We start from the raw sequence: 25,080 nt of genomic DNA, 5'->3' as shown, positions 1-25,080 counted from the left end.
CTGCCACCAATGATGGGGGGGGGGAGATGGGAGGCCGCACACTGCCACCAATGGTTATTACTACTATAGAGAGAGGGGGGCCGATGGTGGGCGCACACTGTGCCACCAACGATATTCAAACTGGCGAGGGGGGGGGTCTGCCCCCTGCTGCCTGGCAGCCCTGATCTCTTACAGGGGAATATGATAGTACAATTAACCCCTTTAGGTGCCGCACCTGAAGGGGTTAATTGTGCTATCATATCCCCCTGTAAGAGATCGGGTGTTGCCAGGCAGCAGGGGGCAGTCTTGTACAAAGTTTGCAGTGTATTCTAACTAGAAGCGTCCCCATCACCATGGGAACGCTTCTGTGTTAGAATATACTGTCGGAAATGAGTTTTCACGAAGTGAAAACTTAGATCAGAAAAAGCTTTTATGCAGACGGATCTTCGGATCCGTCTGTATGAAAGCAACCTACGGCCACGGATCACGGACACGGATGCCAATCTTGTGTGCATCCATGTTCTTTCACGGACCCATTGACTTGAATGGGTCCGTGAACCGTTGTCCGTCAAAAAAATAGGACAGGTCATATTTTTTTGACGGACAGGATACACGGATCACGGCCTCGGCTGCAAAACGGTGCATTTTCCGATTTTTCCACGGACCCATTGAAAGTCAATGGGTCCGCGAAAAAAAACGGAAAACGGCACAACGGCCACGGATGCACACAACGGTCGTGTGCATGAGGCCTTAGTGCGATTCTCTAGTGCTGTCTGTTGAATTATTTAGTTCCATCATTTGCAATTCTCTCCTCTGTGGAATACAAAATTACACATTGTCAAGTGTTTCTTTAATTTGACGCAAAGAAGAAAATCTATTCTAACAATCAGTATTAGGCCTCATGAGTGCAGCCAAGCTGTGTATACATGGCCTGTATAGCAACTCATGGAGTTCCTATGATCCAATATTATGTGTCCTTAATAGGAGCAGGGCATCAAGACTGGTGGTTCCTATGCCAGTCTTGGGGGATATGCAACGTGCCGCCCCCCAGGGCCGATCGGATCGTGTCCCAGGTCTATAGGAATGCCGAGTGGTGTGGTGCGGCCTCAATAGTCTCTGTGTGTGTCACTGTGCTCCTATCTAGATACCGTCGCTTCCCAGGGTTAGGCTTATTGCACACGACCGTATGGCTTTTTCAGTGTTTTGCGGTCCGTTTTTCACGGATCTGTTGTTCCGTTTTTTGTTTCCGCTGTGTTTCCATTTCTGTTCCGTTTTTCCGTATGCGATATACAGTATACACTAATTACATAGAAAAAATTGGGCAGGGCATAACATTTTCAGTAGATGGTTCCGCAAGAACAGATAGGGAAGACATACGGATGCATTTCCATATGTGTTCCGTTTTTTTTTGCGGACCCATTGACTTGAATGGAGCCACGGAACGTGATTTGCGGCCAATAATAGGACATGTTCTATCTTTCAACGGAACTGAAATACGGAAACGGAATGCATACAAAGTACATTCCTTTTTTTTTTTTGCAAACCCATTGAAATGAATGTTTCCGTATACGGACCTTATACGGAACGCAAAAAACGGGCCGTAAACGGAAAAAAAAATGGACGTGTGCATGAGGCCTTAGGCTCGGAAGCAATAAAGGGGAAAGGTAATGGTGGAGGTGGAGAATAAGGCTACTTTCACACTAGCGGCACGGACCTCCGGCAGGTGAACAGCCTGTCGGATCTGTCCTGCCGCTAGTGAACGCGTGCCCCCGGACTACCGGTCCGGACCCATTGACTATAATGGGGGCGGGACGGAGTTCCGGCTGCAGCACGGTAGCTCATGCCGAGAGGCCGCTGGAATACTGACGTCATTCACACGTCAGTATTTTTCGTTTACAGATTTCCATTCCGTTTTTTGCGGATCTGTGTTTCTGCAAAAACTTTCAGTTTTTACCAATTGTACATTGGAAGGAGGAATATATGTTGGTAGGGTACTAAAATTTTTTTTTTGATTTTTCCTGGAAATGGATCCGCAATTGTGGATGAGATATTGATGCATTCCGCATGTCATCCGCATTTTTGCGGACCAATTGACTACAATGAGACCGCGGACAATAGTAGGACAAGCTCAATTTTTTTTGCGGATCTGCATAACGGAACAGAACAATGGATGCGGACAGCATTTTTTGCGGGGCCATTGAAATGAATGGGTCTGCATTCCATTCCGCAAATTTGCGGAACGGATGCGGATTACAAAATACTGACGTGTGAATGGACCCTAAGGCCCCTTTCACACGAGCGAGTATTCGCTTTCATTTCAGTGTTGGTATTCACTCATCACTTGTGCGTTGCGTGAAAATTGCAGCATGTTCTATATTCTGCGATTTTCACGCAACGCAGGCCCCATAGAAGTGAAAGGGTTGCTAAGAGATGTTGTTTGTAAACATTTAGTTTTTTTATCACGTGCGTGCAAAACGCTTTAAATCGCATTGCACCAGCACAAAAAAAACTGAATAACTGAACACAATCGCAGACAAAACTGAATGAACTTGTTTGCGAAATCGCGCATTTTCCACTGAACACATCCGGACCTAATCCGGACACGCTCGTCTACAAGGGGCCCAACAGTTGCTAATGATACATGTTTGTGCGTGCGCCTGCAGTCCGTTCACAGCGCCAGGCCACCCATAGCACAATTGGATCTCCCCGCCAAGAACATAACGCCCAGTCGGCTACACTAAATATTGTAATGATCTTGTGTCCGTTTATATCACTAGCTCGACGCGTTTCTGTGCTGAGAGGTACTCAGCTAAAGTTTGACAAAGAAAACAAACATAAATCAAAGTAGCTGCACGCCACTGATGGCGTGCGTGCAGCCTGTAGCCTCCGGCTCTATAGTGGCCGTGACGCGGCCGCCGCTTGCTGCTCGCTAAATAGAACTAACCACGAGATTATTCATTAAAGTTGATTTTAGCGATATTTATTGAGGCAGTTAACCCGTTATATTTATTTCAATTTGCATACCTCATTTTAGTTATATAGTTAATGTATTACAGATATTGTATCAATATATGACGTTTTGGCCTTTTTTTGAGTGCCTGCTTGGTTTGCAGCCATGATTTGCGACAAGTCGCAATGATAAATCTGGCTACAAATGTAGCTACACCCACAAAACGTGTTCGTCCTTAAAGGGTTTTATTCTGCCATTTGTTGATAATCTATTATCGTCAGGATAGGTCATCAGTATCTGATCGGCCGGGGTCTGACACCCGAGACCCCCCGCCAATTAGCTGTTAGAAGAGGAGGGGGGCGTTCCATGTGGGCGTCACTTCCTGGTCGTTACGTTACGCGTCGTGTAATTACAAGAACTCGCACTATTCAAGTCAATGGAGTGAGTACAGTACTTGCACCGCCGTAACTTCCGAGACGATGGGCAGTGTAATGACCATGAAGCGGCACTGGCATGTAGGGCTGCCTCCTCTTCAAACAGCTGATCGGCGGGGGTGCCGGGTGTCGGACCCCCCTGCCGATCAGATATTGATGGCCTATCCTGAGGATAGGTCATCAGTATATATGGAAGAAGAACCCCGTTATTAAATGCAAACAGCCGGGCACAATCCATACTAAAAATGGTGCAAATACATAAACAATTTGTTAGAACTGTCTATTCCACCAACAAATCAGGTAAGAGGACTCCACTTTTCTTGTGCTTTGCTATTCTTGTGCTGTAAAACTAAAATCTACACCGTGCAGGAGCTGGCGTAGGCTTGAGCTATAATTTTCATCAGTCTCTGACATAAAGTAAATTTGTCATGCCATGGAGGTCACGCCCCCTGGTAAGCCCCACCCATTTTTTAAAAAAAAGTGTTGTGAACGTCTGAAAATGGACAAAAGTTGCAAATGTTTGTGCAAATGAGGTGTGCTCAAAGATTTGTGACTAGTGTTGAGTAGGGCTGCAGTAAACGATTATTTTACAAAATCGAGTATTCTATCGATTATTTTTTATGATTAATCAAGTAATCTAATAAGAAAACATGAATTAATAGACTGTTTTCCTTTATAAAAACTCATTAGACCCCCTGCCATCAGTCCCCAACACCCTTCCCCCCTGTGCGATCAGCCCAAGTGCATCAGTTCCCCCCCAGTGCCATCAGCTCCGTTCCCCCAGTGCCATCAGCTCTTCCTCACCCCAGTGCTACCAGCTGCCACCCCAGTGCCACCAGCTGCCACCCCAGTGCCACCATCTTGCCCCCCAGTGCCACCAGCTTGTGCCCCCAACTGCCCCCCAGTGTCACCAGCTTGCCCCCTAGTGCCAACTGCCACCAGGTTGCCCCCAGGTGCCACCAGCTTGCCCCCCAGTGCCACCAACTGACCCCTAATGCCACCAGCTTGCGCCCCCAACTGCCCTACAGTGCCACCAGCTGCCCCCCAGTGCCAACAGCTTCGTAATGAAGTCATCCGCCACAAAGCTAATTTCTTTGTAAAGTTCAGTAAAGCAGCCGAATCAAATTTTGGAATACGTTGCTCATCTCTATTTGTGACCTTTTAAGGCCAGTTTTCTGCGGTAAAGCTTGTGATAAGTCTCCGCCCTTGTTTGCAAGGTTGTACACATCCGTAATAGAGCATGGCGCAATTGGCAATTATTTTTTCACATGGATTCATACATATAAGGATCGCACAGCACGTATCCGTAAGAATACGGCCTGATGGTGCAGCTGAAAACCAAGCCCATGCACAGCAACCTACAGCCCTATGATTTTACCGCCATTTGGTTGCTGCCGATCAGCATGGCTTGGCTGCACCCTCATACAGCTGTGTGCATGATCCCTTAGATGATACAGCTCTATTCCAAATTTATTTCTTTATAATTGCAAAGAAAACATTTTTCAGAAGTGCGTTCACTTCCTACGGCGTCCAGTACTTTATCCCTTTGTTTTACCGCAATCATGAACTGAATTTTTAATAAGTCTTTCGCTGCATTTTTTTTGTTATTCGCTTATGATATAAAATACCAGATGCGATTAATCAGAGGATCCCTAACCGGCTGAACCTGCCTGAGATATCTGCATGTGGTTGGCTTAATAGAGCACCCTGGCTTGTGATGTAAGTAACTAGAAGTTCCTGCGGCGCTCACAGTGCTGGCTATAAACTTAATTGGTGGAAGGAAACGTCTTCTTCCCATCTGGATGTAACATAAATTTCACTGCATTGTTTTCATTATGTTGGTGCCTTCATCTTCAGAAGACAATATTTTACTAATGTTTGCATTAGAAAAAAGATACGGCCCCACAGGGCAGATGTTCCGCTGCTGGTTTTGTTGCGATTCTGCGCCTAAATCCACTGATTTGTCGCACACGTTGCAGATTTGCCATGGGTTTCACCCTGGGCGTTGCAAAAATTTTAAATCTGCTGTGGAAATCCACATCACAGGTTACGTTGCCGATTATTATTATTTTTTCCTCAGCATGTGGATAAAATTTTGTAATGCACTGCAATTCCGTATCTGCCATGTTTGAATAGACCACAGTTTAAAGGGGTTGTCTCATCACAGACAATGGGAGCATATCGCTAGGCTATGCCCCTATTGTCTTATAGGTGCGGGTCCTAGAGGTGGGACCCGCACCTTTAAGACAATAGGGGCATATCCTAGCGATATGCTCCCATTGTCTGTGATGAGACAACCCCTTTAAACTGTGGTCTATTCAAACATGGCAGATCGGGAACGGAGACCTGCAAAGTGGTGGCTGGAGGACTCCGGTCCGGCCACCACCAAGCGCTCTCCCCATAGAATGAAATGGGAGTGAACCACGCATGACCGGCCACCCCTCCCATTAACTTCTAAGGGCTCTATGAAAATAGCTGTATTTTCAGAATCCCCATAGAAAATGAATGGAGGGCGGGTGTGCATGCGCAGTGCGCCCTCCAACACTTTCGGGGCTCCGTTCTCGATATAGGTGTGGGACCCACACCTATAAGACAATGGGGGCATATCCTAGCGATATGCCCCCACTGTCTGTGATGAGACATCTCCTTTAAGTTTTTACAGATGCTCCAACAGTTTAGTGAAAAAGAAATTATTTTAAACATTTGAGGGAGTTTTATCAAAGTTGTAATTTCTTAGATTTATGGCTTTTTAAACGCCATTTGCACATACATTTTTGCACAAATGATGTTTAAGTGCCGCGCTCTGGGCCGGGCCATCGCCTCCAGCAGAGGTATTACCATTTGCACCAGTTTTCTGGCGTAAATAGAGACTAAAATGTACGCCGTCTACGAGCTGACATAGATTTTATTCTAGGCGCATGGACTGCCGGAGGATGGCCTTAATTTATACATTTATGTATTAAAGGTATCCTCTAACAGCACAGGGGATATCAAGACCAGCGTAGAAAATGATGGTCTTGATCAATCTTCTCCTTCGAGTGTTAGTATAGAATATAAATTCTTATATTTAGAGAAAAAAATACTCATGGGAAATTTACTCTAGCTGACCCGGGGGAAAACCTTCACATTTTTCATAACTCTTATTATTTCTTTCTTCCAGTTTCTCACAATATCACAAATTGTATCCTCTTCTAGGCCAAGGTTATATGTATGTTGACCAGGGGAATATTGAGGATACGGCCACACGGTCAGGTGTCCTGATTCAGTTTTGGAAGCCAAAGCCAGAAGTGAATTCAAAAAAGAGAAGTCGTATCTGTACTTTATATTTTCTCTCCTTTTATGATCCACTTTTGAATTTGGCTTTCAAAACTGCATCAGAAAACCAGACCATGTGGCCAAATCCTTAGGCCTCATGCACACTACTGTGTTTCTTATCCTCATTTTTGGTGGATTGCACACCCACCCATTCATTTCTATTAGGCCATGCAAACACAAGTATTGTTTTGCGGACTTGTGTTGCTGTTCCGCAAATTATAGAACATGTCCCATTGCAGTTGAGAATAGTAATTTCTAGGGATGAGCAAACTCAGTGACTTTTTCACTGAAGTCCGGGTTCAGGTTCGGTGTTCGGGTAATTTTATTATTTTCCGTTATAACATGGTTATATCGTAAAATAATAGCATTCTTAAGACAGAATGCAAAAGAATATTGATCGCACTCCAGTCTCTTCTATCTTCATTCAGCAGGACCTGCCAAAGGACCTGCGATGTGCACGATGACGTCACCGCTAGGGTTGAACTTGGGTATCGAATAATCGATACCCAATAGATACTTTTGTACCAGTATCGATTCAATACCGGGATTTGCCTTTTACCGATACTAGACTAAGCTACTTCTCCTCAGCAGCACAGAGAAGAAGGAGTTTCTCCCTTCCCCCTGTGTCGCTGCCACCAATGAGAAGAGAGAGGGGAAGAGGAGAGGAGGGGCTGTGGCCACTGCACCACCAATGAAGATAACTAACCCAATAATTCAAATACACGACTCGGGTGCCGGCACCCGACCTCTATGACAGGGAGCTGCGATCTGCAGCAGTTAACCCCTCAGGTGCGGCACCTGAGGTGTTAACTTCTGCGGATTGCTGCGTCTTGTCAGAGGCCTGGTGCCGGGTATGTGATTCTGCCACCAGAACCCACCGCCTGTATTTATATTAAAAGGTTAGTTATCTTCATTGGTGGCGCAGTGCCCCCCTAACCCCAGTATTATAAACATTGGTGGCACAGTGACCCCAACCCCCTCCCAGTATTCAAGTCATTGGTGGCAGTGGCCACAGGGTCCCCCCCCCCTCTTCAATGGTGGTGCAGTGGCAGTGGTTGCTTCCGATCTGAGCCCCAGCAGTGAAATCCTGGGGCTCCGATCGGTAACCATGGCAGCTAGGACACTACTGAAGCCCTGGCTGCCATGGTAAGCTCCCTGCTGCCGTGTGCACAAAGCCCAGGGCAGCAGGGAGAGTATGAAGTCCTATTTACCCTGATAAAGCTCTATTGGGGTGAATAGGACAAGGGATTAAAAGATCCCAGGTTCTAACCCCTAAGGGGGGAACTAATTATTAAATAAAAAGTTTAAAAAAACAAACACCAAAATATTAACTTTAAATCACCACCTTTCTCAATTTTACATATAAAATATATAAACAATAAATAAATATATTACATATCGCCACGTCCAAAAAGTCCAAACTACTAAAATATAAAAATATATAGTTGTGGGTCTCACCTCTGGAACAAGAACAGGGCTCCTGAAGTGTATGGAATGGAGCCGGAAACACTACTGAAACAAAAAACGGAAAACAGATCTGTTAACCACCTCAAACCCCCTAGCTTAAACACCCTTAATGACCAGACCACTTTTTACAATTCTGCACTACACTACTTTCACCGTTTATTGCTCGGTCATGCAACTTACCACCCAAATTAATTTTACCTCCTTTTCTTCTCACTAATAGAGCTTTCATTTGGTGGTATTTCATTGCTGCTGACATTTTTACTTTTTTTGTTATTAATCGAAATTTAACGAAATTTTTGCAAAAAAATGACATTTTTCACTTTCAGTTGTAATATTTTTCAAAAAAAACGACATCTATATATAAATTTTTCTCTAAATTTATTGTTCTACATGTCTTTGATAAAAAAAAAAAATTTGGGTAAAAAAAAAAAATGGTTTGGGTAAAAGTTATAGCGTTTACAAACTATGGTACAAAAATGTGAATTTCCGCTTTTTGAAGCAGCTCTGACTTTCTGAGCACCTGTCATGTTTCCTGGGGTTCTACAATGCCCCATTTTGGAAAGAAGACACCCCAAGGTATTCCGTGAGGGGCATGGCGAGTTCCTAGAATTTTTTATTTTTGTCACAAGTTAGCAGAAAATGATTTTTATTTTTATTTTTTTCTTACAAAGTCTCATATTCCACTAACTTGTGTCAAAAAATAAAAACTTCCATGAACTCACTATGCCCATCACGAAATACCTTGGGGTGTCTTCTTTCCAAAATGGGGTCACTTGTGGGGTAGTTATACTGCCCTGGCATTTCAGGGGCCCTAATGTGTGGGAAGTAGTTTGAAATCAAAATGTGTAAAAAATGGCCTGTGAAATCCTAAATGTTCTCTTTGGAATGTGGGCCCCTTTGCCCACCTAGGCTGCAAAAAAAGTGTCACACATGTGGTATCGCCGTACTCAGGAGAAGTTGGGCAATGTGTTTTGGGGTGTCATTTTACATATACCCATGCTGGGTGAGATAAATATCTTGGTCAAATGCCAACTTTGTATAAAAAAATGGGAAAAGTTGTCATTTGCTGAGATATTTATCTCACCCAGCATGGGTATATGTAAAGTGACACCCCAAAACACATTCCCCAACTTCTCCTGAGTACGGCGATACCACATGTGTGACACTTTTTTGGAGCCTAGGTAGGCAAAGGGGCCCACATTCCAAAGAGCACCTTTAGGATTTCACAGGCCATTTTTTACAGATTTTGATTTCAAACTACTTCTCACGCATTAGGGCCCCTAAAATGTGGTATCGCCGTACTCAGAAGAAGTAGGGCAATGTGTTTTGGGGTGTCTTTTTACATATACCCATGCTGGGTGAGAGAAATATCTCAGCAAAAGACAACTTTTCCCATTTTTTTATACAAAGTTGGCATTTGACCAAGATATTTATCAGACCCAGCATGGGTATATGTAAAATGACAGCCCAAAACACATTACCCAACTTCTCCTGAGTACGGCAATACCACATGTTTGACACTTTTTTGCAGCCTAGGTGGGCAAAGGGGCCCAAATTCCTTTTAGGAGGGCATTTTTAGACATTTGGATCCCAGACTTCTTCTCACGCTTTAAAATGCCAGGGCAGTATAAATACCCCACTTGTGACCCCATTTTGGAAAGAAGACACCCCAAGGTATTCAATGAGGGGCATGGCGAGTTCATAGAAATATTTTTTTTTTTGGCACAAGTTAGTGGAACCTGATTTTTTATTTTTTTTTCTCACAAAGTCTCCCTTTCCGCTAACTTGGGACAAAAATTTCAATCTTCCATGGACTCAATATGCCCCTCAGTGAATACCTTGGGGTGTCTTCTCTCTGTACTGCCCTGGCATTTGAGGGTCTCTGCAATCATTACATGTATGGCCAGCATTAGGATTTTCTGCTATTCTCCTTTTATTGAGCATACAGGTAATGAGATTTTTTTTTTCCGTTCAGCCTCTGGGCTGAAAGAAAAAATGAACGGCACAGATTTCTTCATTCGCATCGATCAATGTGGATGAAAAAATCTCTGCCAAAAAAAAAAAAGGAGGGGAAAGGCATCTGCCAGGACATAGGAGCTCCGCCCAACATCCATACCCACTTAGCTCGTATGCCCTGGCAAACCCGATTGCTCCATTCACATCATTTTTTTTATTTATTTTTTTATATACAAAGTGTTTGCCAAAACATATGAACACCGCCGCCCCCTCAGCTCATATGCCTCGGCAAACGTATCTTTTACTGCAGAGTCTTGCAGCGCCGTATACACCGACTTTTGTGTAATCTGACAGCAGCGCAATGCTTCTGTCAGAATGCACATCAGTGCTGCAGCTAGTCGATCGGTTGATCCACCTGGAAGGTAAAAAAAGAAAAAAAGAAAAAACCAGGCCGCAACGCAATAAATTTATTAACTTTATAATAACATTTGAACGGAACATATAAACTTTATTTAACTTTTTGAACAGAACGTTAACTTTTTTGCTTACCGGTGATATTTTATTTATTTTTTACCTTTTATAGAACAAACCTCTCCTTCCCCATGGGTCAATGTGCAAAGCGCAAATCGCCCAGAGATGTGGCGAAGTACATTATGCACTTTGTCCCAGGTGAAAGGAGAGGTTTGCAGCAGTTGTGAGTGAATGGGCCCTAATAGCCCTGTGTGCCTGTCCTGTGAGATGCAATCCCTATGCTAAGTGTACCTGTGTGTGGTACTTCCAGAAACACTCCCCTAAGCATAGGGCAGGGTGGTCAGGGCAGTCAGGACAGAAATAGCGGGTGTCACGCCTTATTCCACTCCTGCTACAGACACAACATCTTTTTCGGGGTGACGGTTGGGTTGAGGTACCAGCAACGACATTGGGGAAATGTCGCTCGTGTAGACGGCTCACTACACAGGTGGATGGGTCCACGGAACCTCCTGGATACAGGAGGTTCTCGATGATCTCTTCCTGAAATTTGAGGAAGGATCCTGTTCTCCCAGCCTTACTGTAGAGAACAAAACTATTGTACATAGCCAATTGAGTCAAATATACAGACACCTTCTTATACCAGTGTCTGGTGTGTCGGGAAACTAAATAAGGAGCCAACATCTGGTCATTGAAGTCCACCCCTCCCATGAGCAAATTATAGTCGTGGACACAGAGGGGCTTTTCAATGACACTTTTTGCTCGTTCAATTTGTATTGTCGTGTCTGCGTGAATGGAGGAGAGCATGTAAACGTCACACTTGTCTCTCCATTTCACCGCGAGCAGTTCTTCATTACACAAGGCAGCCCTCTCCCCCCTTGCAAGACGTATGGTAACGAGCCGTTGGGGGAAGCCCGCGCGACTAGGTCGCGCGTTGCCACAGCAGCCAATCTGTTCTAGGAACAAATGCCTGAAGAGGGGCACACTTGTGTAGAAATTGTCCACATAAAGATGGTACCCTTTGCTAAATAAGGGTGACATCAAGTCCCAGACTGTCAGGGCAACCGACCGACTCCAGGGTCTGATTTTTACCCTCATAGATCCGAAATTTGTGGGTATAGCCTGTGGCACTTTCACAGAGCTTATTCAATTTGACCCCATACCGGGCGCGCTTGCTTGGGATGTATTGTTTGAAGCCAAGGCGCCCGGTAAAATGTATAAGGGACTCGTCTACTCAGATGTTTTGCTCAGGGGTATAAATATCTGCAAATTTGTTGTTGTAGTGGTCTATAAGGGTCCGAATTTTGTGGAGCCGGTCAAAAGCTGGGTGGCCTCTGGGACGGGAGGTGGTGTTGTCGCTAAAGTGCAGGAAACGCAGGATGGCCTCAAATCGTGCCCTGGACATGGCAGCAGAGAACATGGGCATGTGATGAATTGAGTTTGTGGACCAATATGACCGCAATTCATGCTTTTTGGTTTGACCCATGTTGAGGAGAAGGCCCAGAATTTTTTTTTATTCGGAAACTTGGACGGGTTTCCACCGGAAAGGCTGGGCATAATAGCTTCCCGGGTTGGCGGCTATAAATGGAGTGGCATACCACTTTACACTGATCATTTTTTTCCCTTTCACTAGGTGATTGACAGGGGCGATCAAGGGGTTAATTGGGGTGATGGGGGGTGATCTGGGGGCTAAGTGTGCTGTTTGGTGTACTCACTGTGAACTGTGCTCCTCTGCTGGAACCAACCGACCAAAAGGACCAACAGAGGAGCACAGCAGCCATTTAACACCTTATATTTATAAATATAAAGTGTTAACTGGCTTGTGATTCGTTTTTTTGAAAATCATCAGCCTGCCAGCGATGAACATTGGCTGGCAGGCTGATGATGTAACCCCCTCTAACTTTTGCCGGCCCGCGATGCGCATGCGCGGGTCAGCTTTGAGAGTAATCTCGCGTCTCGCGAGATGACGCGCCGATGCGTGACTCTGCCTGAGACAGCCGCCTCCGGAACGCGATCCTGCGTTAGGCGGTCCGGAGGCAGTTAAAAAGGCCCGCAAAACACTGAAAAAGCCATTGTCCCGATTGGTGTAGGGAGAAAACTCCACATTGAACACAGGAGGGAAGAGGAACAGTAACTGGGTCTGGAAACTAGGGAAGAAACAGGTCACCTCCTAGACAACCCTAATCCGGGCCCTGACTACTTATCAATATGAATAGACCTTGAAGGTAGGAATATTCATATGCAGGATACCTAGGCCTTTATATCCCTATAAGGCCCTGAAAAAAGGTTAGGACCAGAGACAACCCATTCCTCCCAAGATGGACGAATGGAAGTCTGTCTCAGGCCCAGATACAAACAACAGGGAATAAAACAAACACAAGCAAACGCGACACTTAACTTCTGTAGAGACGGACGAGCAGGAACACCAGAGACAAACTCACACCAGCTCAGCCAAACCCAAATGAAGCTATCTACCGCATAGTCAGAAGGGTGGGGTCACACTATAAAGGGTAGAAGTGATGACCACTGGTAAGCCCAAAAGCAGGCAGACCCACCAACACATAACACGAGATAGATTCCTAATAAAAATCACCCACTCTTAAATGGATGTAATTTACCACCTGCGACAGGCATTTTTGGGTAAGAGGTGCAGAATCAATTGCAAAGACAGAAATGCTTTTCTCTAGTGCACTAGTAGTCAACCCATGAATGCGAACAAACTGTCCATCAATCAGGTTAACCCCAGCCCCACTGTAGATAAATACCTAGATTTCCACCGTTTTGGACTCTAGCGCCACCTCGGCAGACAGGAGAAATCGTGTATCTACCGGTAAATGACAAAAGTAAGTTTTCTTGCTCCCCACCCACACCACCAATAGAAGTTTTTGAAGCTGAATGTACGGACAAATATTCATGAAATGTCCCTTCTTTCCACAACAAAAACAGACTCCCTTCATATGACTGGAAAAAGGTTAGGACCAGAGACAACCCATTCCTCACCAGATGGATGAATAGAAGTCTCTGTCTCAGGCCCAGATACAAACAACAGGGAATATACAAACACAAACAAACTTCTGTAGAGATGGACGAGCTGGAACACCAGAGACAAACTTACACCAGCTCAGCCAAACCCAAATAACGCTATCTGCCACATAGTCATAAGTGTGGGGTCAGAAGTGATGACCACTGAGCAACAGCTGAGAAAAAGGGAAGTGGCCATTAACCCTATCAACACTGAATTAAGAGAAATCAAAGAGGCTGTTAAATTCCTCCACGCTCAGCCAATCTACTTGATTTCCTGACATCAGTCACCTGAGGGACCGTGACAGCCATACGGTTGTGTGAAGAAGCCCTAAGAGACAGAGATGCTGGAGGAAATAGGTGTTATATAATTCATATTGAAAATTTAAAGAAACACTCCGGGATATTATTATTTTTTGCTGTATAGTGTAGAATAGGCCATTATTAAAAAAATAAGATAGAGGCTATTGTGTATGCTCTGTGTATGCCTGTATTATTTAATGTGTAATTTGTAGGTTGGCAGCCAGTTTCACTAATGAATATTACATTTCCCATCATGCTTGGCTTTGCAGAGACAGACGGGGCAGCCATGACAGATTACTGACACAGCTGCTGTCCCTCCACACTGCAGGGTCTCTGTTTTCCTATGTGATACAGCTTGAGCCTGTCTGTCCGATCTCCTGTCATCTCTTACCTGCAAGAGGAATGGAGACCAGTGTGAAGCCACATCTGATAGAACTAGAGAGTCAGCACACACAGATAGTACAGACAGGCAGTGTGAGTCAGGAGGTTTATATAACTGCAGCCAATCACTATATACACTCACCTACTATATGTCTGCACTCCTGGTGCTTTACATAGGGGAGACGTTATATCTTCTACAGACTGCAGGGACACGCAGAGGATTGAGGGGCGGGGCCTGAGAGCTGCCAGGAGGGATTTGGTTGGTGATGATGTCATCCTGTAGTTCACAGGAAGTCAGCCACAGGGGAGAGACTGACTTCCTGTTTACACATTAGAGCAAGTTGTCAGACTTGGCATCACGTGCACAGGGCCCCATTAGGATAATGTTCAAAATGTTTGGATGCTATTGGGAGCAGAGGTCTCAATAACGCCTGTACAAGCGTCATAGATGCCTGTTCAGGCCATTTTACTCCTTACAAAAAGCCTAAGGTTTACCAGTAGGCCTTAGACTTTTCCCTGCCTTTCATTAGCGCAGTAAGCTCTGTGAATGGCACGGGTAGCACAGCGATGCTGTCTGTACCTGAAGTAACCAATAACAAGGCTTTGGAGCTTTATTATTGGTCGGTTTGAGCGGGCAGCGGGACCATTCGGCACACCGCTCTGAAGTGAGGAACAGTCCTGCAGGTGGCGCCTAGCAGGGGTAAGCGGTCTTGGGCTGCGGTTCACTTCCTCCATGTGCTCACGGTGTCCTCTCCAGTGAAGATCGTGCGCCCAAACTCCATAGTAACCAGATACCAACAGACTCCCCCGGGGCACTATATGCCTGAGCTGGCTTGCCCTGGTTGGAGGAATAAAATGATCAGGTCCGTGCTATGCCTGTTGGGCGCAGCGCATGTTGACATGGAGATGTGGGGGGGGGGGGGACTGAGGGTGGTGTGTTGGGGTGGCTGTGATTTGACGTGCCTCTGTTGTGGATTGTTGCGCTTGGAGCATAGCGCGACACAAGATAAAGGAGTCTGTTGGTATCTGGTTACCATGGAGTTTGAGTACACGTTCTTCACTGGAGAGGACGCAATGAAGGAAGTGATCCAGCGCCCGGCTGCCCAGAACTTCATACAGTGAATGTGACTATTGGACTAGTATCTTGTCATCACATGGAATACTTTTATGATTGGTGAGCGCATTGATTGAATTTATCGTAATTAGACAGCACAATTTGTTATTGATACAGTGTATATGGGGGAACCAGGTCTTTGTCATATATGTCTTTTATGTCCTGCTGGGATCTAAGAGCGCTTACATTTTTAGGGAGACTCCAGAAAAACCAAGGATGGTTGGCAAATAAGCAACAATTGTCCCAGATATAGTGACAGACATATTGCCCCCATTAGGTCTCATGTACACGACTGTATCCATTTAAAATCTGCAAATCGTGTATCCACAAAATATGGACATCTGTGTGCTATCCGCATTTCCTTGCTGCAAAAGATAGAGCATGTCCTGTTCTGGCAGACCCACTGAAGTAAATGGGTCCGTAAGAAAATGCGGATTGCACACGGACCGCATCTGTGATTTGCGTACCGCAAAACTGATACAGTCGTGTGCTTGAGACCTTATAGTGACAGCCACAGTGCTCACAGATATAAAGTACAGAGATGTCAAGTACACTATGCTGTGCAATATATTGTGTATAAGACTGTCCTATAACTGCCTCCTGTGCATTCATCCCAGACTTCACCCAGTGCCACTAAGCCACCCACTGCTTCCTGACACAACGACCAGGCGTCTCTGTGCAAATGAGTGCAGTAAGAATCAAAGGGGTATTCACATCTTAGACAATGGGGGCATATCGCTAGGATATGCCCCCGTTGTCTGATATCGAGAACGAAGCGGGAAGCGCTGCGGCTGGAGGGCCCCAGATTTCCACCACCAAACGCTAATCCCCGCCTCTCCCATAGAAGTGAATGGGAGCGTACCGTGCATGCGCGGCCTATGCTCCCATTCATTTCTATGGGGCAGACGGCAATATCGGCTATTTTCGGCGGCCCCATAGAAATGAATGGAGGGCGGCTGCACATGCGCAGTGCACCCTCCTTCACTTTCAGGGCTCTGTTCTCGATATAGGTGCGGGTCCCAGCGGTGGGACTCGCATCTATAAGACAATGGGGGCATATCCTAGCGATAGAAAACCCCTTTAAACAATCTACCTCTCCAATCCCTACGTGACAAGTTTGGTGCTTCAAGAAAGGTAGGGATTCAGTCTTCTGAGAGATACATTTAAAATGGTCAAAATCTGCTCTTTCTGCCTGGAAGACATTATAGAGGACACTAGTAATGGTTTTCCTAAATAAATAGCAACATCTTAACACTATTTAGGCCTTTGTGTCATATATATGAATAACCACAAAATTCGTACTCCTCCTCGGCTAAAAATACTCCATAAAAATGGTAAGAGGAGTATTTTTACTCTTCCGGAATAATGTACTGCGACCTCTGCCTTGGAATGTTTGACGTACTCATCGTGGCGGTGCAGGGGGGGCCCATACTACCTTTTTCTATGGGGCCATATGAGATCTGTGTACACCCCTGTTCTTTCTCTATGACGTCTTAAAATTTCATTTTTCTAAATACCCTTTGTCGCGGCATGCATTTACATCCACAGGGCCTGACGTCTGCTGACATTTCTTCCCTGTTAGAGGCTCGCAGTTGTGGAGCGACGGAGCCAGCTACAGTATGAGAAAGTAAATTTAGCTGTAGTATGTGGCTGCAGTGGGCTGGAATGTACAATACGGCCAAACATGTGAATGCATTTTGCCTCTGTGATATTTGGCCTGTCTTAAAATATCTTCCACTCCCGGTCTGTAGGCGGTGGAGAACTCCAAGGCACAAACCCCTTCTGCGTGAAACTTTACTAAACTTTGTTTTTTTTATCAGGAACTCTGAGCCACAGACACCAGAGGTTTGTCCCCTTTACGTTATCTGTAATGTATTTTATACTCTCTCTAGTATTATGTAATAGGCTTATTCCTGTATGAAATGGTGTTGCGTCTTTTCTGGAAGACTATACTTTGTGCATATGCTTGAGACTTGGTCTCTAGCTATCGTTGGACTACAGCTCTCATCATGTTCTGGGTGAAGTAGCTGCTAAACGGCTGGAGAGCCACAGGTTGAAGAATCTTTTTGGAATTTGTTTTATGTTTGTTTAGTTCTACTTCTCTACTTGAAACTGAATATATATTGAATATTCACTGCCGCATGTAAAAGTCAGGATACTGCAATTTATATTCCCCCTGTCTGTCAGTATGATGCTGACATATTCCATGGCGCTGTACAGAGAATGGGTTAAGGAGGTTTTCTCATCTATAATAAGGCTTTATATGGGATTAAAATAGTTAACTAATAAATGTTCTAATATAATTATCACATCCCTTCTTCCCTGTTCACATGCCGCTGAGCTCCTCAAGCCCCCGCCACTCCTGCAGAATATCACAACACATCATGTGCATGAGCCCTAACTATGGTAGAGCGGTAAGCCGTCAGCTTCCAGCCCCACCATTCACCTTTAGGCCTGTTTCTCATCTGCGTTAAAACAGATCTGGCAGGCTGTTCCAGCCGTGAATACCAGGGGCTACCGTGTGCTTCCAAGTTACCGTCTGGGGACGCAGCGGTATTTGCTGGGCTGCTTCTCAGCATATTTGACAAGTTGCGGCCGGATCTCCACCGGTCCCCATTTTAGGGAATGGGGCTGGACAGTATCTCGGCAGCGCACGGTATCTGCTTAACGCAAATCTGAAACCCGCCTTAGTGTACGGCCACGCGGTCAGGTTTCCTGATGCAATTTTGGAGGACAGAATCAGGAGTGGATCATAAAAGGAGAGAAATTATACAGGACAGATACGACTTCTCCTCTTTTTTTTTTATTTATTTTTTATTCATTCCTGGTTTTGGCTTCCAAAACTGCAGCATCAGGAAACCTGACCTTGTGGTCGTACCCTAATAGTCAACAGGCCACCACAGACCTGCAGTCTATCAGATGGGCAGGACGTCAGCGCAAACAATGGTGTCATTGCTACGCCTGCGTCTTTACACCACCAGAACAGGAGAGGCGTCTCTGCTCATTGCTGGCACCATTTTGGGAGTATAGTCTCTACTTTAGAACATTCAGTCGTAGACATATCCATGTAAAAATGGTTCTTTCACTCAACAAACCATAACTGTCCCTCCTTGACTGCCCAAAAAGTTGGGATTTGTGTTACTGTGTGGAGCACTACTTCTGTCTGGGCCATAGTTTGAGACACTATTACCATTTAGAGCACTATCTGTTTGACGGTATTATTTTGGGGGACACTATCTGACACTTGGGGGTTACTTGCTTGGGTAGTGTTCAGGTGGGGAGGAGGGCCCACCTATGAAACCTTAGCACTGGGTCCACCAATGTGTTAAAACAGCCCTGGGTAATAGCTTACCATAACCTAGCCCTGGTGGTGTCTATACAGTCATAGTACATAGTTTGTAAGTTTGAAAGACATGTCCATCGAGTCCAATCTGTTATCCTACAGTGTTGATCCAGAGGAAGGCAAAAAAAACCCTCTATGAAGCAGGTCAACGCACTGAATCCACTGAACTGCTGCGACCATCATTTTTCTTAATTTTTATGATAGGTTGAATATACAGTAGATCTTGTATTTTAAAAAGCTATTTAGCTCATCACAGAGTAATGATGTTCCTGTGCGTACACCACATGACAGTATCAAGAGAACTTCACTTGGGGCCTTCAGGCCTATGTAGAGGTATCAGACTGCAGGCCAAATATCATATTTTGTGGGATCCCAAAATAGCTAGAAACAATTTTCAATCAGACTTCTTACTGGACATGATGAATAATTGTACTGGCAGCATGGCTATGAATAGCTTCTGTCAAATTTTTCTCTTAACCCCTTGAAGACCGGGCCTGTTTTAATTTTTACATTTTTTTTATTTTTCCTCAACACGTTCCAATAGCCATAACTTTTTTATTTTTCTGTTCACATAGCTAAATGAGAGCTTATATTTTGCAGGACAAGATGCATTTTTAATGCCACGATATTTTGTATTGGAAAACAGGGAAAAAAATCTTTGTGTGGCAAAATAAAAAAAAAGAACTCTGCCAAGGTTTTTGTGGTTTTAACATCACAGTGTTCACTATGCACTTAAAATGACCTAACGTTCTTATTCTGCGGCTCATTACGAATGCGGCAATGCCAAACTTGAATATTCTTTTTTTTTTGTTTTACTACTTTAAAAATTAGAAACCATTGGAAAAATCTAAATTTTCTTTGCATCGCAATATTCTGACAGCCATAGCATTTCTATATTTCGGTATACAGAGCTGTACTGTATGAGGGCTTGTTTTTTGCGTAGCAAACTGTAGTTTTTATTGGGACCATTTTTGTAGTATGTAAGATGTTTTGATCACCGTTGTTAAATTTTTTGCGGTGACAAGATAACAGAAAAATGGCAAATCGTGTATTTTTTATTTTTTTTCTATTACGGCGTTCACCGCACAGAAATGTATTTTATTTTAAATTTTTTTTATAGTTCAAACATTTTTGGCCGCGGCGATACTCACTATGCAGGGGCTCTGATCAGAAGGCAGAGGGAATCGCATCTCTCTGCCTTCACTCACAGGTGCCGTGATCGCGACACCTGAGGGATTAATTGACAGGGCCGGCACGATCGCTCATCCCCGTCAGTGCGGCTGGGCGTCGGCTATATGAAATAGCTGACACCTGCCACGCATGGAGCAGGCTTACGGCAGAGGCCCACCCCATACACCCGCAGGCACATAACGTCGTACATGTACAGTATTATGGGTTAAGGGTTTTTTTAAGTTTTTTTTTTCTCTAGGAGCAAACTCTTTTTTCATTTCTATTTTTCATTAAGCTATGCTGATTCGTGTATCCAATACTTTTTTGTGGCTCAATTCTTTCTTTGGCCTCTGACCAAAACTCTGTGTTATTTACAGTACTGATTTTCCATTCCTCCAATACAGCCTCCCTTCACAGTTTCACCACCTCCAGTATCATCGCCCACTGCACCTCTTCTATTCTGATCCCACATAGTACTCTATCTTGCACCATCTTTGTGTTCCTGTCAAGGCATGTATGCAGTAGGCTGGTGATTGAATGACTAACACTCCAGTCACCGGACACACCGAGCGCGAGTGCAGGACATGAACATAGCTGCGTCTGGTGTGAAGACACCAAAGGACTCTATGGTGAGCTGATTCAAGGAGGGTAGGTTGTGTAGGGATCATGGGGTCTGATGATGATCAGTCAACATAGGAGCCACAGATCATCTAAAAAGTTGACGCATCTGTCTTCCTTATTCCTGTAAAGCTCTCCAGCCATGGCACCGGATCACATCATTACTATCTATTGTAGAGCAGAGGTCCTGGTCTACAATAGGTAGTACTTGAGCGATTGTACATGAGATATGCTGGTAGGCTGAGTAGCCTGATGGCACATCTCATCACTGCTAAGTGACTGCAGCGCCGGAGCACAGTATAATGAGGCCCTGCCACGTCAAACCCTTCCCCAAGCAGTTTTAGAAATGGAGGTATCACATCCTGGTCACATTGTAGGATGTCTGCTGAAGGCCATTTTGATAACATTCCCTGGAGAACATCTTTAATGATATGGTGGCTTCTAATGCTACATATTTATATTCAGACTAAGGGCTCATGCACACGACCGTTGTTGTTTTGTGGTCCGCAAACCACACTAAACGGATACCGGCCTTGTGAGGTCCATATAATGGAACAGTCCTATCCTTGTCCGTAATGCGAATACTAATAGGACATGTTTTTTTTTTTTTTTTGTGGAACTGACATGCGGACTTATGGACACGGAATGTACATGGGGTCATGGTTGTTCACTGCCGGAGCCTATTGACTATAATGGGACCTGGGGGGATCTGGCCGATCTCCGGCATGAGTGCTGGGATTCGGCTGGACAAAAACCTAGCACAGGCATCTGTTTTTTGCCATCACTAATTACGGAAACAGGTCAGATCCCTACCAGGTCCCATTATAGTCAATGGCGGTGCTCTGGGCCTATCCCTCTGTGCTGTCGGAACAGCCTGCCGGATAGCCTTAATGCATATGTGAAAGTAACCCAAGCCACATTGTGTATCTAGAATAGGGTTGTACTGGGTATTAAAGTCTCAATACTTTTTCGATACTTTGATACCCGGTCCAATACCAAGATTTGCCATTTTTTTATACCAAGCTGCGCTATTGCAGTAGTAAGTAATACCATCAAATGCCTCCTCACATAAAGGGCAATCGATACTTTGCCCAAAAAATAAAATAAAAAAATGAAAGGAAAGGAAACAAAAAAAATACTAACAAATTAACCACATGTTGCCTAGCAACATTAGGGTTAATGTGTGTGTATCCCCCCCCCCCCCTCCCCCCATTGTATTGAATTGGTATCGAGGATCGCAGGAATTTTCTTGGTATCAAAACCGAACTCAAAATCCTGGAAACATTACAACTCTAATCTAGAATTATATTCATTTCATGTTCAGTATTGTGTATAGTTTATTTTCCCACTAAGAATGGCTAGAAGTCTCCATCAAGGATATGGTCTGATAATCTGACTATTATACTTGGCTGAATGAATTGAATTCTGAATTATTTTATTTAGCAGAACTTTAAATCTTGCAAAATGATTGAAACTAGAGTCGAAGGCTTTCTAATCCATCAGTGTAAATAATATCTGTATAAACATCCCACTGATATCAGAACCTGACGTGTAGGCAGAGAGTCCACTGTCCAACTGCTTATTTCTTTCTGCAAAGTGTCTGTCTCATTTGGCTTTTTCAGGGGGTCACTTCTCCTGTGTCAACCAAAGAGGACCATATTGTGCTCCCTCGTTCCTTAAAAAAATGTTCTTCAGAAAATTCCAACCTTGAATACTGTAGACCTTGATATCACCTTAGGGTACTGTGACCTGTATAATGACTCTCAGCCCGTGACCTTATGCTTTTATATGATGAAGGAACTCCTCAATGGCTTTTTATACTTTAGAATATATACAGTTGGGGGAGGGGTGATGTATTATCCTGATTACAATGAAATGCTTGGCTAGACAAGATCTGCATTGATGGAATGTCTCATTGCTTCTGGCATCCAGTATTATGTGTCTGTGCTCGGATTAAAATGGAAAGCATCTAACCTTACAGTGGCATGCCCAGGATTGGCGATGACGAGATTGTCTACACACTCTCCATTCTTGCCATTTAGAGGGTCAAAATCCGGAGTATGTGGGTATTCTTTTAATAAATGTAAAGGAGAGGGCTGCAGAATGTATAAAATATACACTGGTTAATGGCTTTGTTTACATGTTGTGTAGTTGTCCCGATTTTGGAGACCAAGTAGGTACCGGCACTACATTATGAGGATCATATGTGCTCCACTAATTAACTGATGTGTCATTAAATCTACAAAACTATAGAAGTACCATCAGTGGAACCATCCAGAACGTGTGATCATCTGACTCCTCTCATGCAGCCTGTGCTATTGACCTTCATGATGACTACCTCAGTTCCTCACATCACTTTATTTCTAAACGGAATTAGCTGGGAGAATGGTTACAACCTTATCATTTTACATGCTCCACCAGTTGACCCAGGATATGCCTCAAGCCAAGGAGCGGAGTGGAGGATGGGAGTGGTAGTGGCTCCGGCTGTAATATTTATTCACAGTGGTAATCCTCACACCGATGCTCTCTAGGGCCAGGGCAGTTAGAGGAGGGAGCATCCTTTTTTCCCTCAGGGAATACCGTGATATTGGGGCTCCTGTCTGATGGTAGTTGGGGTGCCCTTGATGTTCACGTTTTGTATGGGTAGCAGTGGCGGACTAGAAACTTAAAGTGGCCCTGGAAAAAAATAATAAAAGTGGCCCCATGTTGTAGTAGAGTCCAAAATGACAGAAGGTGGTACAATGCAAGCAGACAGGGACATAGAAGTAAAATACTAACCTATCACCATACTGAGGATGGTAATATAGTTGAATTCAGGAGGGCACCAGCGGCTGTTGGCCAGGTGCATATGTACCTGATGCTCCTAGCATTAATTAACCCCTTCAAGCGACAGCCAGTTTGGACCAAATGCCGGAGCCCCATTTTTCAAATCTGAGATGTCACTTTATGTGGTAATAACTTTGGAACGCTTTTACTTATCCAAGCCATTCAGAGATTGTTTTCTCATGACGCATTGTACTTCATGTTAATGGTAAATTTGAGTCATTATGTTTTACCTTTATTTATAAAAAAAAATCCAAAAGTTAACTAAAATGTGAAAAAATTCATTGTTTTCTAAATTTTAATCTCTCGGCTTTTAAGACAGATAGTGATGCCTCATAAAATATTTATTAATTAACATTTCCCATAGGACTACTTTATGTTGGCATCATTTTGCAAATGTCATTTTATTTTTTTAGGAAGTTAGAAGACTAAGTTTAGAAGTACATTTTTAAGTACATTTCCAAAACCCACTTTTGTAAGGACCATTTCAGTTATGAAGTCACTTTGTGGGGCTTAGGGCTTGTTCACACGACCGCATGGCTTTTTCAGTGTTTTGCGGGCCGTTTTTAACGGATCAGTTTTTCAGTTTTTTTTTGTTTCAGTAGTGTTTCCGGTTTCATTCCGTTTTTCTGTTCTGTTTTTCCATATGGCATATACAGTAATTACATAGAAAAGATTGGGCTGGTCATAACATTTTCAATAGATGGTTCCGCAAAAACAGAACGGATACAGAAGACATGCAGAGTACATTCCGTATGTGTTCCTTTTTTTTTTTTGCAGACCCATTGACTTGAATGGAGCCACAAAAAAACGTGATTTGCGGCCAATAATAGGACATGTTCTATCTTTGAACGGAACAGAAATACAGAAACGGAAGGCATACAGAGTACATTCCATTTCCATTGAAATATGGAACTCAAAAAACGGCCCATATATGGAACGCAAAGTGAACGAATTTGTTATGCATTTTTTCCTGATTACAGCAACATCATAAACCACTGTTTGGGGGAACGGCAGCATTCAGAAGGGAAGGAGGATTTTCTAACATGTAATTTTCTGAAATTAATTTAGGGCCCATAACATTTGTATTTTTTCACCAATAAAATCACTTTTCACCCAGGTAGCCATGCTCCGATGCTCTCCTTTGCCCTGTGCTAAATCACGCAGGGCAAAGGCATTTTTAAGAGTTCTGGTGACGTACCAGGATCTCCATGAGGCTGCCAGGAAGCCCGATGATGTCACCGGCACTGATAGGCAGGCTTCAGCGCTGCCCTAGCCAGTTAAAACGGCTATGGCTGCACTAAAGCACGCCCATCAGAGCCGGTGACGTCACCGAACACACTGACGGGCAGAAGCTTCCGCCCAGCAGTGTGTTATTGTAAACAAAAGAGCCCGTGCACTGCGCGATCTAGCGCAGGGCAAGGGAGCTCGTCGGAGCACGAGATTCTCCAATGCCAACATCAGCGGGGCTGCCTGGGTGAAAATAAGCGTATGTCCGGGTTCAGCTCTGAACCCGGACAACCCCTTTAAAAATAAATTATATTTTGCATTGTCATATACTAAAGTCCATAACGTTTTTATTTTTTCACCAATCTAGCTGTGTGGTGGCTTGTTTTTTTTGTGGGATGGGCTGTAGTTTTTATTGGTATTATTTTGGGGTACACATGTCTTTTTGTTCACTTTTTATACCATCTTTTGTGGAGATGAAGTGGGCAAAAATGGCAATTCTGGCAGGGTT

The 25,080-nt window shown here is 44.2% G+C and overlaps 1 protein-coding gene across 3 annotated transcripts in view; it reads left to right on the top strand.

Moving 5' to 3' along the window:
- SGCG (sarcoglycan gamma) overlaps nucleotides 1-25,080 on the top strand; it is a 297,260-nt gene that overhangs the window by 93,518 nt on the left and 178,662 nt on the right. Inside the window, exon 1 of one of the 3 annotated variants that reach the window (XM_044285024.1) lies at nucleotides 17,092-17,233. The exons of 1 other annotated variant lie outside the window; for it this stretch is intronic. Coding sequence is in view for 1 of the 2 variants with exons in the window: in XM_044285026.1 (XP_044140961.1) it covers nucleotides 20,528-20,530 (3 nt within the window). In the remaining variant the exon portion in view is untranslated. Of the gene's footprint in view, nucleotides 1-17,091; nucleotides 17,234-20,507; nucleotides 20,531-25,080 lie in introns of those variants that run through there. One more of the 3 variants, XM_044285026.1, reaches the window with a different exon arrangement.

Source organism: Bufo gargarizans, chromosome 3 (assembly GCF_014858855.1).
Source record: "Bufo gargarizans isolate SCDJY-AF-19 chromosome 3, ASM1485885v1, whole genome shotgun sequence".
NCBI lineage: Eukaryota > Metazoa > Chordata > Amphibia > Anura > Bufonidae > Bufo > Bufo gargarizans.
The sequence above is the reverse complement of the archived record's forward strand: the minus strand, read 5'-3'. Positions and strand labels throughout refer to the sequence as shown.